The 12,129-nt window shown below is 34.6% G+C and overlaps 1 protein-coding gene across 1 annotated transcript; it reads right to left on the bottom strand.

Moving 5' to 3' along the window:
* Positions 1–422: 422 nt before the first annotated feature.
* Positions 423–2,428, bottom strand: LOC149224347 (putative cyclin-B3-1). Its single transcript, XM_089388161.1, has 7 exons — positions 2,369–2,428; positions 1,831–1,947; positions 1,372–1,533; positions 1,113–1,172; positions 920–1,018; positions 564–742; positions 423–465 (listed from the first exon to the last, which is right to left on the bottom strand). The coding sequence occupies exons 1-7, from the start codon at positions 2,426–2,428 to the stop codon at positions 423–425; spliced, it is 720 nt and encodes a 239-aa protein (XP_089244287.1).
* Between the last annotated feature and the right edge of the window lie 9,701 nt (positions 2,429–12,129).

Below are 12,129 nucleotides of genomic sequence, written 5' to 3'. Positions count from 1 at the left end.
TGGCCACAGATTTAGTTTGCAGGTTGAACAAGACAAAATATATGCAACAGAGCTTCATTTTAGAACATATAGGCCACCTTCAATTAGACTCCAAAAGTAAATCTGGTGAACATATTCATTAGTTGTTGGAACTGCAATTGTCTTTAGCAAATAACTTGGCAGGGCTTAAAAAGCAAGGTAGCCAAAGAATGGATCTGAATACTTCTTATGAATAACTCTCAGCTTATTTCCTCCTGCATTTAGGTGAAAATCAACCATGAAATACGCACATTCCCTGGAACAATGCACATAAATGTTATTACCTCAACATACAAATTTAAGAAAATGTGCGTACGCCTCCAAACGCTTAGTATGCGTGTTAGTATTAGATAAATATTCAATTCAGACAGGGTGTTAGTAGCTGAGTTCCAACATATAGTTGATCAAGACACAATGTTCTGGCCGTAGCTGATCAACAATGCCTGCCTGTAATTGATGAAGAAATCTAAAATGTCCAGGAGTAGGATTTCTTTAGAAGGGTAAAATCACTAAAAGCATGATGCTTTAAAAATTTTAAGGCTTACTTTAGGTCTGCTTCAGAGTAGCCTGTATGAAGGGTAAGTGTTTTGTTCCAACATGGATCCTTCCTCAAAGTGCATCGAGCAGTGTAGACAGCAGCAACAGCAAGCATTGATGGACTGTACTTGCTCATTATGTATTGAAGCAAACACAGTTCAACCAAGAAGAATGCGAGATTTTCCATCTGAATAATAGATAGTATGACTTGTCAGTACAACAGGGTATTACTAGGAATACAATGAAGAAAAGTAATTTAAAACATGAATGCTAGATTTTATGAGGCATTTTCGAAAGTAGGTTTGATTAATGCCACACAGGCTGCTTTCAACAATATAAAAAGTGGTGTCATTCAAAACTTTACCACTTTGTTGGAATCAGCTGCCTTTAGAAACTTGAGGAGGAATACATATGGAGTGGGAACTGTAAGCTTGAATTTTAGTTGCTTTAATATCGTAGACTCCTGTGAAGTGTTATTATCAATTGATTAGTCAATCTGAATGTTTCGAGACTATGTTGCAATCAATGACAAAGAATTATTAGTTAGAGCTAATTACCATGTCCACTATCTGTTCTGACGTGCATTCATTTGGGAAGATGCGGATGAATTTGTTGACCTGTAGCCAAGTATAAACCAGCTCTTATCAATATTTTCTTACCTATTATAATATGATTTTTTTGCTCATTCCAGCATAAAGCGTAATCTTTTGTAGGAGTAGATATTGCTGTTGTATGTACTTTTATACAGCCAACAAAGTGTTCTTTTAATTAGATATATACACATCCTTTCTTATAGATGTCAGCAAGTCATCCTACCTGTGGAGGACAGACTTCTTCATATTTGCTAGCTATAAACATTGCAGCGATAGCAAGTAATGGCAAATTCTTCCTTGCAATACTCTGAATAGAAAGGTATCTGTCAATGATGTTCACAGTGAGATACAACCTCTCTAGCATTAATTTCAATTCCAGATGCACCTGAAAATTTTAAGATTTTGATGTCAGGCCTAAGAGATAGACCATGTAAATCTCTTTTAGATCTAAGTTTGACAGCAAATGGAAGTTGGAACTAGCATAGGAACAAAGTTGTACCTCCACCAAACAATCGATCACGACTGCCCTCACTTTTGCGTTGATTTTAACCTAGTTTCTCATATAATCTAGAGGTATGAAACTCATGTCCTGGGCATACATGAATGCCAAATTTTAGTTAAGGAAAATAAAACTTTACCTTCACCCTAACAAGAAACTGCAATCATTGACAGAGAAACATACCTCAATTGTCCTATAGAATTTGTATATATCTTCAACGTATTCAACAACTTCCAATTGGTTTTCAATGTTTCCATCATCAATGCTAGGAAGCACCTGATGGGAATCCCTGAATGCATCCTGAAGTACATTCATCAAGATTATTAATCATTTTCAGCCGACTTACATCATAAATAAACACAACACTAACTTGAGGCTATCAAGATAACTAATCATTTTCATCCAACTTCCAACATGACTAAACACAAAGCTATCTTAAGGTTATAAAACTTGCTAGTAATTTGGAGTGGACATGGATACTCTGGTTTGTGTATATTTGTTGAAAAAGAACAAGAAAAGTATAAGAGAGTGACACAGAACTCACTTTGAGATCTTAGCATTGCAGTCTTTGGTTTGTGTATATTTGTTGAACAAGAACAAGAAAAGTATAAGAGAGTGACACAGACCTCACTTGGAGATGTTAGCATTGCAGTCAATGATGGTGCAGTGTGTTTCCTGGATTTCAGTTGGTTAGGTCTTTCTAATCCCCCTTCTTATGCACTTGAGTCAATGTTATCACTAATACAAATGACAGCGTCATTTCTGGTGGTGCAACTGTCATCATTAAGTAAGTTGGAAAGGCATAAAAAAACAACATAGCCATGACATGGATCTGAATACTTCTCATGAGCATATCTCAGCTCATTTCTTCCAGCACTTAAGTGGAAGTCAACCATGAAGTTTGCACATTCCCTGGAACAAGTAAATCAAATGTTATTCCATAACAACGTATAGGGTTAACTAAATGTGCGCACACCCCAGACAGTTTTATGTGCACATTTGTCAATCTTTCCCATATGTAGAATTAGATACAATTTTAGACAGGTTGCCAGTAAATTCGTGTTGTAGCAGGTCCACTAGGTTTTGGATATATAATCTACAGATTGCGTAATTCATGGAAATTCCTAAGATATTTAGGAGTAAGTATCCTTTGGAAGGTTAAACTCATTAAAAGCATGGTGCCTTGAAAACTATAAGACTTACTTGAGATCTTCTTTTGACTAGCCTGTGTGAAGAGCAAGTGTTTTACTCCAACATGCATCCTTCTTGAAAGTGCATTGAGCTGTGTAGACAGCAGTAGCAACAAGGATTGATGGACTATATTTGATCATTTTGTAATGAAGCAAACACAACTCAACCAAGTAAAATGCTAGATTTTCTATTTGAACCATGTGATAATACATTTTAATTTTTAACAGTAACGGAGAGGATTATTAGGAAACACAATGAAGAAAAGACATTTGAACCAAAATCTCAATTTTCCAGAAGCATTTTGAATGTCAATTTGATCAATACATCAGAAAATTATTCTGACAATACAAAAGAAACAGTGGAGTTCATCACTTTACCACTCTGTCATGACCAACTACCTTGAGAAACCTGACAAGGAATACATATGGAGTGGGAACGGTAAGATTGAATTCCAATCGATTTAATATTGTATGCTCCTGCCAAGTATCATTATCAATGTATCACTCACACTGAATCTTTAAAATCTATTGTAATTAAATGAAACAGAAAGATATCAGCTAGAGATAATTACCATGGCTACTATCATTTTGGATGTGTATTGGTATCCTGAGATGCAGATCAATTCATTGACCTGTAACCAAATATGAATTGATTCTTCTTATGTCAATATTCAACAGCCAACCAGGTATTCTATTAATTAGATATATGCAAAAGGTTTCCTTACAGTCATGCTTATGGATGTCAATAAGTCATCCTACCTAAGGAGTGAAGGTATCTTGAAATTTGCAAGCTATAAACATTGCAGCAATACCCACTAATTGTAATTCCCACTTCCTAGCAATATAAATAGAAAGGTATATATCCATAATGTTTACTAGTGAGATACAATGTTTTTGGCATTAGTTCACATTTGTGATGCACCACAAACAAGAAGGACCCTACCCGGTTTGCGTAAAGCCAGACTGGGAGGACGAAGACCCCAACATTTTCTCCAAAGACCAAACCCTTGCAACCACCGTGATGAGGGCGGAGTACCTGCATAGACAAACAGAGAATTAGTGAGGCAGCATAACCATAAACCCATGATAAAGAACAAAGAGAGGTTAGGATGAATACCCACAGCGGATACCTGAAGAGGAGGCCGGGCTCCATAGCCGAGCCACAAAATTGAGACCAACAGAGCATAGCCAACGGCACCAGAGCCAAGGAAAGCTGAGACACAACAAAGCGCAACCAACTACCAGAGAGCCAACAAGAAATGAGGCCCAACAGAGCATAAACCATGGCCACAGAACCACAAGACCACCATCTGCTCACCAGGAGCAAAGCTGTCAGCGAAAGTAAAAGGAAACGGAGAATTAAAACCGAAGCAGAGGAATTACCTTGAGTATAAGCCATCAAGCCATCGTCGAGAGAGTCAGGCAGAGGGCCTGGTAAAACAATACAACCACTGAAACAATTAAAAATAATGTTGTCAACGTAGTAAAATCAAATATTCATGAACAAATATAGAGAAGCCAAGGCGTACCCAAGGTGACAACAGAGCCCAAAACCTCCTCTAAAAAACATGCAAGAAGCAACCACCAGGTCCAACAAAACACCATCACACAATTAAAAAATGATAGAGGACCAAAGCCGAAGAAGGACCCAGAAGACAGTTGGAGGGAGAGCACCATCCTTTCCTTGTAAAACGAACCAGGTAAAAATGCAAGGGAGCAAAACCAAAACCGGCAGAAACATAACCAACTCAACCACAACAGACTGTGCCATAGAGTCGTGTCAAACAGACCGAGACCACCTCGAGATGAAGGAGAATTAATTGCCCTATTAAATCCTTACCTAAAACCCCAAGCAAATACAAGCGCGGGAAAAGTTGAACGCAGGCCAACTGCCACGTAGGCTTGCCACCTCGGTGTCTCAGGGATTGTCACCACCCATTGTGGTTCAAATTTAAGCCAAAATAAACTACAATTCATCTTGATAAATTAGAGCCTCTTGAATTTAAAAGTGTTTCAAACTTTTCAAAACCAAAGAAAGAAAAATAGTTTGATTTTTAGAATAAAAAGTTTAACTTAATTTAAAACTTCATTCTTATTTTGAAAGTTCTTTTATTTAAACTCCTCGTTCTCCTATGCAAGGATCATATCTAGCTTAGTGCTTCACCGATTACTTGTTTCCTCTCCTTAATTTCATTGAACCAAGTCCACTCATACCTGATAGTGTTGATGAAAAAAAATGATCCATATGTGGAAAAGACCATTATATTTAGTTCAACAATGACATCTAGTAGGTATAAGAATCATGGACCTTCATATGTTTGAAGAAAATTGTATGTACAAAAATCATAATCTTATTATAGTTCTTGTTCAGAATGGAGTGGAATCTTATGATAGATATTGCTGGTGGCATGGATTCATCGTCAAACAAGAGTAGAAGAGGAGATTTGGGTGGTCTAATTCCATGATACTCGCACTCTCAAGGCATATGCCCATTCAGACTCATGTCCAACTCAAGATTGGCTCCGAGGAAACTACGAATTGGCGCCTTAGGTTCTATTTACTGAATATATATCTTTTTGTACATTACTCTACTTAATATCAAATTCTTAGAATGAAATACTAAATACTTAAAAGTCTAGCATTCAAATGGAGAATAACATTTGAATATATTTATAGTTCGTTAGTATGATTCCTTTCAAACAATTTTTTGAATGGTCAGCTTGAAATTGATATCACTTTGATCAGGGTAGCTTAATTTTTATTTCTTTTCCAGAAAGAAAAAAACAATATATATATTATATCTGTGATCAAGTTATATTATAGACATGATTTTTCTGTTGCCATTATAGGCAAAAATATAGAAGGTAGAGTTATTACCATTCAAAACAAGATCCAAGCTCCTGCTTCAAACAAAAATCAGAACCATTCTCGCAGTATGACTGATAACAGTGCATTTACAGATCAACAACATGTGCGAAAATACAAAGAACTATTGTAAAAAACTGAAGGAGAATCATAAGCCTCATTGAGGCTGAGCTAAAAGAACCTGTTCCAGATTTGGAAAAAAATTCCTTGCATTAGATAGAAATCTTTGTCATCCAAAGACATACTCCATATAAATCATGGTCAGAGGTGAAAGGATAAAAACCTTCACCCCTTTAGAGCATAGTTGAAATCCATTAAAATAAAAACAACTGTTCCATCAAAAAGATAAAGAGGGCAGGATAGGTCCAAACCATTTTGGGAGGTTGGAAACTGATAAAACTTTATTATCAAGAAGCTAAAGAGGACATGATGCGAGACGACAGATCCAAACCAGATTGGTAGTCTGGAAAACGTTGAACTTTTTTTCTGCTCGACAGAATGGCCATTTTAGTAAAGACTATGGGCTCTACTAGCCTTCAGTAAAGATTCTCGATTGGAGGGATTCGAATTTAAGCATTCATTTTTGCACCCTTCTGTAATGGATTAAAGTATATCTTGTAAACCCTGAGTTTCAAATGTAGATGAGGATTTGCAAAATACAAAATAATCATTTTTGATAAGTAGGACAGACATATAATTGCTCCGTGAGAGTTACCCTAAAATCAACTACTTTACCATATCCTTGTTCGTAAATGTCACAAAGTAAGTGTTCTTAATGATCCCAAAAGAGCCCTAGGAGAGATGATCCAATGTGCAAGATAGAAAATGATTTGGTTTACAAAGGCTTAATGTAAGTTAGGGGAGGCATAATCATTAAGGTTTTCAAAATGTTACACAAAAATATATTTATGTGTAGGACAAAGATTGAGTGTATATATATGAATTTTTTTAATACTTTTACTATTTTATATTTATGATTAGCGTGTTAATTTCTATTGCATAATTTTAAGATATAATAAAATAATTTAAAAAATTATATATTTCTTTCCAAAAATAAAAATGAATTAGCTAATTGTGATGTCCCCATTTACTTGCAAATATTTATTTTACTGCATTTCCTTGGAAAACTAAATATTGGTGAACTTGGTTTTATATAAATAGAAATTCTGTTTCTATTGAATAAGTGGATTGCTGAAATTGTGACAATAATTAATTAATTTAACTTAAAGTAAAAGTGAGTTATCAAAGGATAATAGTTGTTCTCAAACAGTTAGGCTGGGTGGTTACCACAACCCTAACTACTTCCAAAGGGGAAGATTTATTCCAGGGATCAAGAGGATGGGGGATCTGAGATTCTGGAAAAAGAAAGAAAACAAGAGAACTGGAAAAGGAAGAGGAAAGACTATGTTGTAAGGACAGACAGTGCAAGCAAGGCTATATTTGGTCTGGACAGACAGTGAAAGCAAGGCTACGTCTGGTGAAGGCCAGATAGCACTACCAATTCAAGAAAGGGGATTTTCTTGAAGATATTACCCTGAAGAGGGTAGCTCGGGGGGAAGACATAGTAGGATATGCTGGTCTCAAGGTTGGGAGGAAAAATGGATAAAAGGCTTAGATCATTAATCTAGAAGCTAAGACAGATAAGTACTTCTGCAATATTTATTGAAGAGATTACCCTAAAGAGGGTAGCTCGGGGGGAAGACATAGTAGGATATGCTGGTCTCAAGGTTGGGAGGCAAAATGGACAAAAGGCTTAGATCATTAATCCAGAAGCTGAGATAGATAAGTACTTCTGCAATATTTATTTTTCAGAAGGCTTAGACCATATTTATTTTTCAGAAGGCTTAGACCATAATCTAGAAGCTGAAACAGATAAGTACTTCTGCAATATTTATTCTTTGATATACAGTAAATGATTACATTAGACACGTGATGCTTGTCTTGAAGTAGTACAGGTACTAACAAGAATAATACTATCTAAGCATAATAAAGTTAGAACTATACAAGAATTAGGAAGTCATTCTTTATTGCTTAAAAGGAAAAACCAAAACAGAAAGAATCATGGAATAAAATCATCAATAAGACAAAGTTTCTTTTTTTTTTGGTAGGTAAGCACCCACGGGGATTTGAGCCAGTGACCTATCGCAAGGAGTGCCTTAATAGTGCACCCATTCACCGTCAATCCAAAACCCCATGGGTCAATAAGACAAAGTTTGGAATAAGAGGTAACAGTGTATTTATCGTTCTCTCCAGCAAGTAAAAGAAACTATAGATATAAATTCTTTCTTGCATAGAGAAATTCTGGACCAACGTTCATAGGAGAAATTAACAAGAATATAGACATTAAATAAGTATTCACCAAAGAACTTGGAAAAAATGATAACAGTAGGAGAAATATAGATTTCAGACAATTGAAAACACATTTACACAGAGCCTTGGATAACGTTGATCGGAATTACCGAATCTGAGCAACTGGTGTAACCCCAGAAAGACACCGGAGGCTCGAATACGAATTCTTGATAAAGAATCTAAGGCATTCTATAACAGGCATTATTGAAAGGTAAATATTCCAAACTATAAACAACTATAGGGTCTGCCAAAATACTCAAACAACATAGAACAAAAGATTGTCAAAATCACATCATTTCTTGATATGCAATACATTAAGTAATGGAATCCTATTGAAAACAAGTATAACGCTCCAGATACCGTCTTCTGAGAGGAAATATGCTCAATAAATAGGAAGGAAATCTCTTATATAATAGAAACAGAAGCACAAATTAACACAAGTGCATTCTTGGGAACAAGACTACAATTTCATAACCAAAACCAAAAGTGTGAAAACGAGGAATTATTCCTCTGAGTTTGGCCCAGTCCCTCTAAGTTATTAGAACAAAACCTTTAGCCTTAGGCCAGAGAAACCTTTTAAAAATACAGTACAGGGATAGTATTCCGTCTAGTTCACGGATGAAGCATGTTAACTAATATCCCTAGCCTAGTTCGACAAACAAACACACACCCGATAGTGGGCGCTAAGAAACTGGTAGACCCAACCGCAATTTGGCATGACTCCGAGGACCCACACCATAGCCAACCAGGGCTGCACATTCAAGTAGAAAACAAGATGAGTATGTGATGACAAAACAAGAGAAAAGCTATAAAACTTAGAAACTATTTAAGTTTAACACCTAAAACGAATATGCGCTTACCTGAAGAGACTATCCAAGCTGGAAACCCTTTCTGAAAATAGAGACTGTGTCTCAGCGCACATCGTGTTTTACCACTGAAAAGAACCAATTTCGAAGGCAACCAGAAGTGGGCAGCTTTATCAAAGGCAAACTGTGGCGAGGTAAAGCAGCCGGTAGAGAACCATAACAGAGAAAGACAGAAGTGAACCATTTGAGGACTCGACGGACTAACACTCGCAGCTTGACAACCCTGGGAGATCACCTCAAGGCACACAATGTACCAGGATCTAACACCATGACCGTTGGATTTGGAAGAGGCATCTGCACCATAGAACCAATGCATATTTCGACAGAAGGATTTCAACTGGAGGCTCCTTGGCAGTCGAACCATAACCCTAGGTATACAACAACTAGGATATTAATGTAAGGTTGAAAGGAGGTGGTATGGCCATAATTTCCATAACACGTAAACATTTATGGAAGGTTAATAAAATATCAGGTTATACGTTAAATCACACCAATAAACGTGAAGTTTCCAGCTGGGTTATGGAACTTACAGTCATGTATAATGGTAAATTATATATGTGCTGAAAAACCATAGTCCAACATTTCATTGCAATTTAAATTAATGAATTACGCCATGTTCTTTTGAAAGTGAATAACCATAATGCAATTGGTAATTCATGGATTATTATTAATATAGAAAAATTTTATTTTACTATAAGTTACCTGATTAGTTAGATGTGTGACATTAATACTTTTATTGTTTTTATTGTACCATTACAAATAATAAAACTATGATTGAAATTACAGTAATTTTATATAGTTATATATTTTCTATCTATTTTACTATTTACACTCAATTTAATAATAATAATTAATAATTAGCACATATTTAACTTTATATATTTAGTTTATTTTCACTTATCGTAATACTTAATATATTCTAATTTAAATCTTTTATGTTAAATTTATTAATAACAAACATATATTTAATTTAATTTGATTTCTTATAGGTTTAAGAATATTAAATTCCATAAGAATTTTAAAATGTTATGTTATTTTACATAGGTTAAGGTTCCATAAAAATCAGGTTTGAAGTTGATTTTTTGAATTGATTTATTATTGATCTACTTCTTGTACTATAGGTATTGTATCTATTTTATAGTTAGTAATCATTGTACTATAGGTAGTGTCTAGTAATTTTTGAAGGAGCATTCATCAAAACAAATAAATCTAATGAACCATAATAAATATCATATTTATTGAAGGGATTTTATCATCATAAATTACCAAAATGTAATTTGAGTGACTAATAAAATTCTACTATTACAAATAGATAAAAAAAAATCATTCCACATTCATATACACTTCACGGTGGAATGTGCTATTCTTTAGTAATTACACCTTATTATCTTGACATCTTTGCTTTTGTAATGACTATCAATCCTTCACTCTTTATTTGATTATTGTGATTTATTGTAATTGTTTTGCATGTAGGTAGATTATCCAAATACAAATGCCTCTGAAAAGGAAGGGTCAATCAACTAATTTTTTTTTATGTATATTTTAAAGCATAAAAGACTTATAATGTTAAAGATATTCCATATATACCTCATTTGAATGATGATGCTAATGAAGATATGAATGAAGAGTATCTTGTTGATATAGAAATTCTTGGCAATAAAAAGGAAGGACACGTTGGTGGATTTAGTAGTTCGAGGAGGAAGGCCTTCTCAAAACGTGAATTCCGAGAAGAGTGGATGATAAAACATCCTTGGGTGTATAGTATCAATGTTGAATATCACAAGACTCATATGAAGTGTAAAATTTGTGAGAAATACAAGGCTCAAGGTCCATGGGGTATTGGAGATGGATTTAATACGATTCAATATGATGTTGTGAGAACTCATGCAAAATCCATTATTCATCAAACATCAACTCAGAGAAATTTGTATGGCACTGAAAGGTTTGAAAATCCCATTGAAGAACACATAGTGGCTATAAGTGAGGCTAATAAGGAAATGGTCAGAACTACCATTTAGTTAGGATATTTTATTGCAAAAAAAGATATTTTAATTTTTACTTATGAAGATCTTTGTCATATTCAAATTCATCTACATATGCCTAATATGCCTTCTCGAGTGGAGTATTCTTCGTACATAAATAGAAAAGAAGCTACTAAATTTATTCACTCTATATCAAATTATCTTGAAGAGGTGCAAACTAGAAAAGTGTTAGAAAATCCCTTTTTATCTATAATGTTAGATGAAAGTATAGACAATGGTTTGGAACAACACCTTGTTGTGTATTCTACATATCTAGATTTAAAATTTTTGGGCCCTTCAGTAACACAATTTATGAAAATGATTATTATTCCTAGTGGAAAAGGAAAGACTATATATGATACCATCGTTAATTTAAAGGAAACAAGGTAGTTGGAAAATGAGAAACTAATAGCGGTTTCGACTGACAGTGCTTCATCTATGGTTGGATGTGAAAATGGATTTGTCACACTGCTAAAGAATGATTTAGAAAATTTGATTGGCACTCATTGCATTTCACATATTGAAGCACTTGTAGCATCATATGCTTTGGAAAAGATAACTGAGTATTTGTATGTTGAGAAAATAACAAACAAGGTATACTCATGGGTTAGAAATTTGGCAAAGAGAAATAATAAGCTCATTTCCTTATTAGAGATAATGGAATTAGAATCCTTGGAGGTTCTTCAAATCCATGGGATTCTATGGCTCTCTCTTTTGAGCGTGTAGAAGAGAGAAAGAAAGAATTCATTGTATCATAAGGTAAGGATTTGTATCATAAGGCAAGGATTTTTTTAATTCAACTTTGTTTAAAAATGCTTGCTGATGTTTTGAAGGAGTTGAATAATCTAAACGAAAAATTTTAAGAAGATAATGTGGATGTCACATTTCTTTGAATAGTTATTAACCATGCACTAAATACTCTTAAAAGATATTTTTGTATACTAAATTCTTTTGTCGAAGGTGTTTTACATCTTACTAAACTTTTGAAAGACTCCAAAGATGGTTTCCTTGAAAATGTTGACAAAGAGGGGAATACCCGTAGAAATGATTTTTTGTATATTTCAATCCATGATGAACAATTGTCACAACCTATCGTAGCTTGCATTGAGGGCTCCCTTCAGAGTTGCATACAACTTACAAGAAATTATGTCCAATGAGAGTTTCGATTCAAGATTTCCAGATCTTCATCTT

Source organism: Pinus tabuliformis, chromosome Q, assembly GCF_031772625.1.
Source record: "Pinus tabuliformis cultivar Carrire ecotype Pingquan chromosome Q, CPIR1, whole genome shotgun sequence".
Taxonomy (NCBI): domain Eukaryota; kingdom Viridiplantae; phylum Streptophyta; class Pinopsida; order Pinales; family Pinaceae; genus Pinus; species Pinus tabuliformis.
The sequence above is the reverse complement of the archived record's forward strand: the minus strand, read 5'-3'. Positions and strand labels throughout refer to the sequence as shown.

What these genes read in the sequence shown, in the direction of transcription:
- LOC149224347 (XM_089388161.1), bottom strand. Translation starts at nt 2,428, where the DNA reads ATGACAGTTGCACCACCAGAAATGACGCTGTCATTTGTATTAGTGATA. An exon ending in AAGAAGTCTGTCCTCCACAG is followed by an intron (nt 1,173 to 1,371) that starts GTAGGATGACTT and finishes ACTTGGCTACAG; the next exon opens with GTCAACAAATTCATCCGCAT. An exon ending in CAGAACAGATAGTGGACATG is followed by an intron (nt 1,019 to 1,112) that starts GTAATTAGCTCT and finishes AACACTTCACAG; the next exon opens with GAGTCTACGATATTAAAGCA.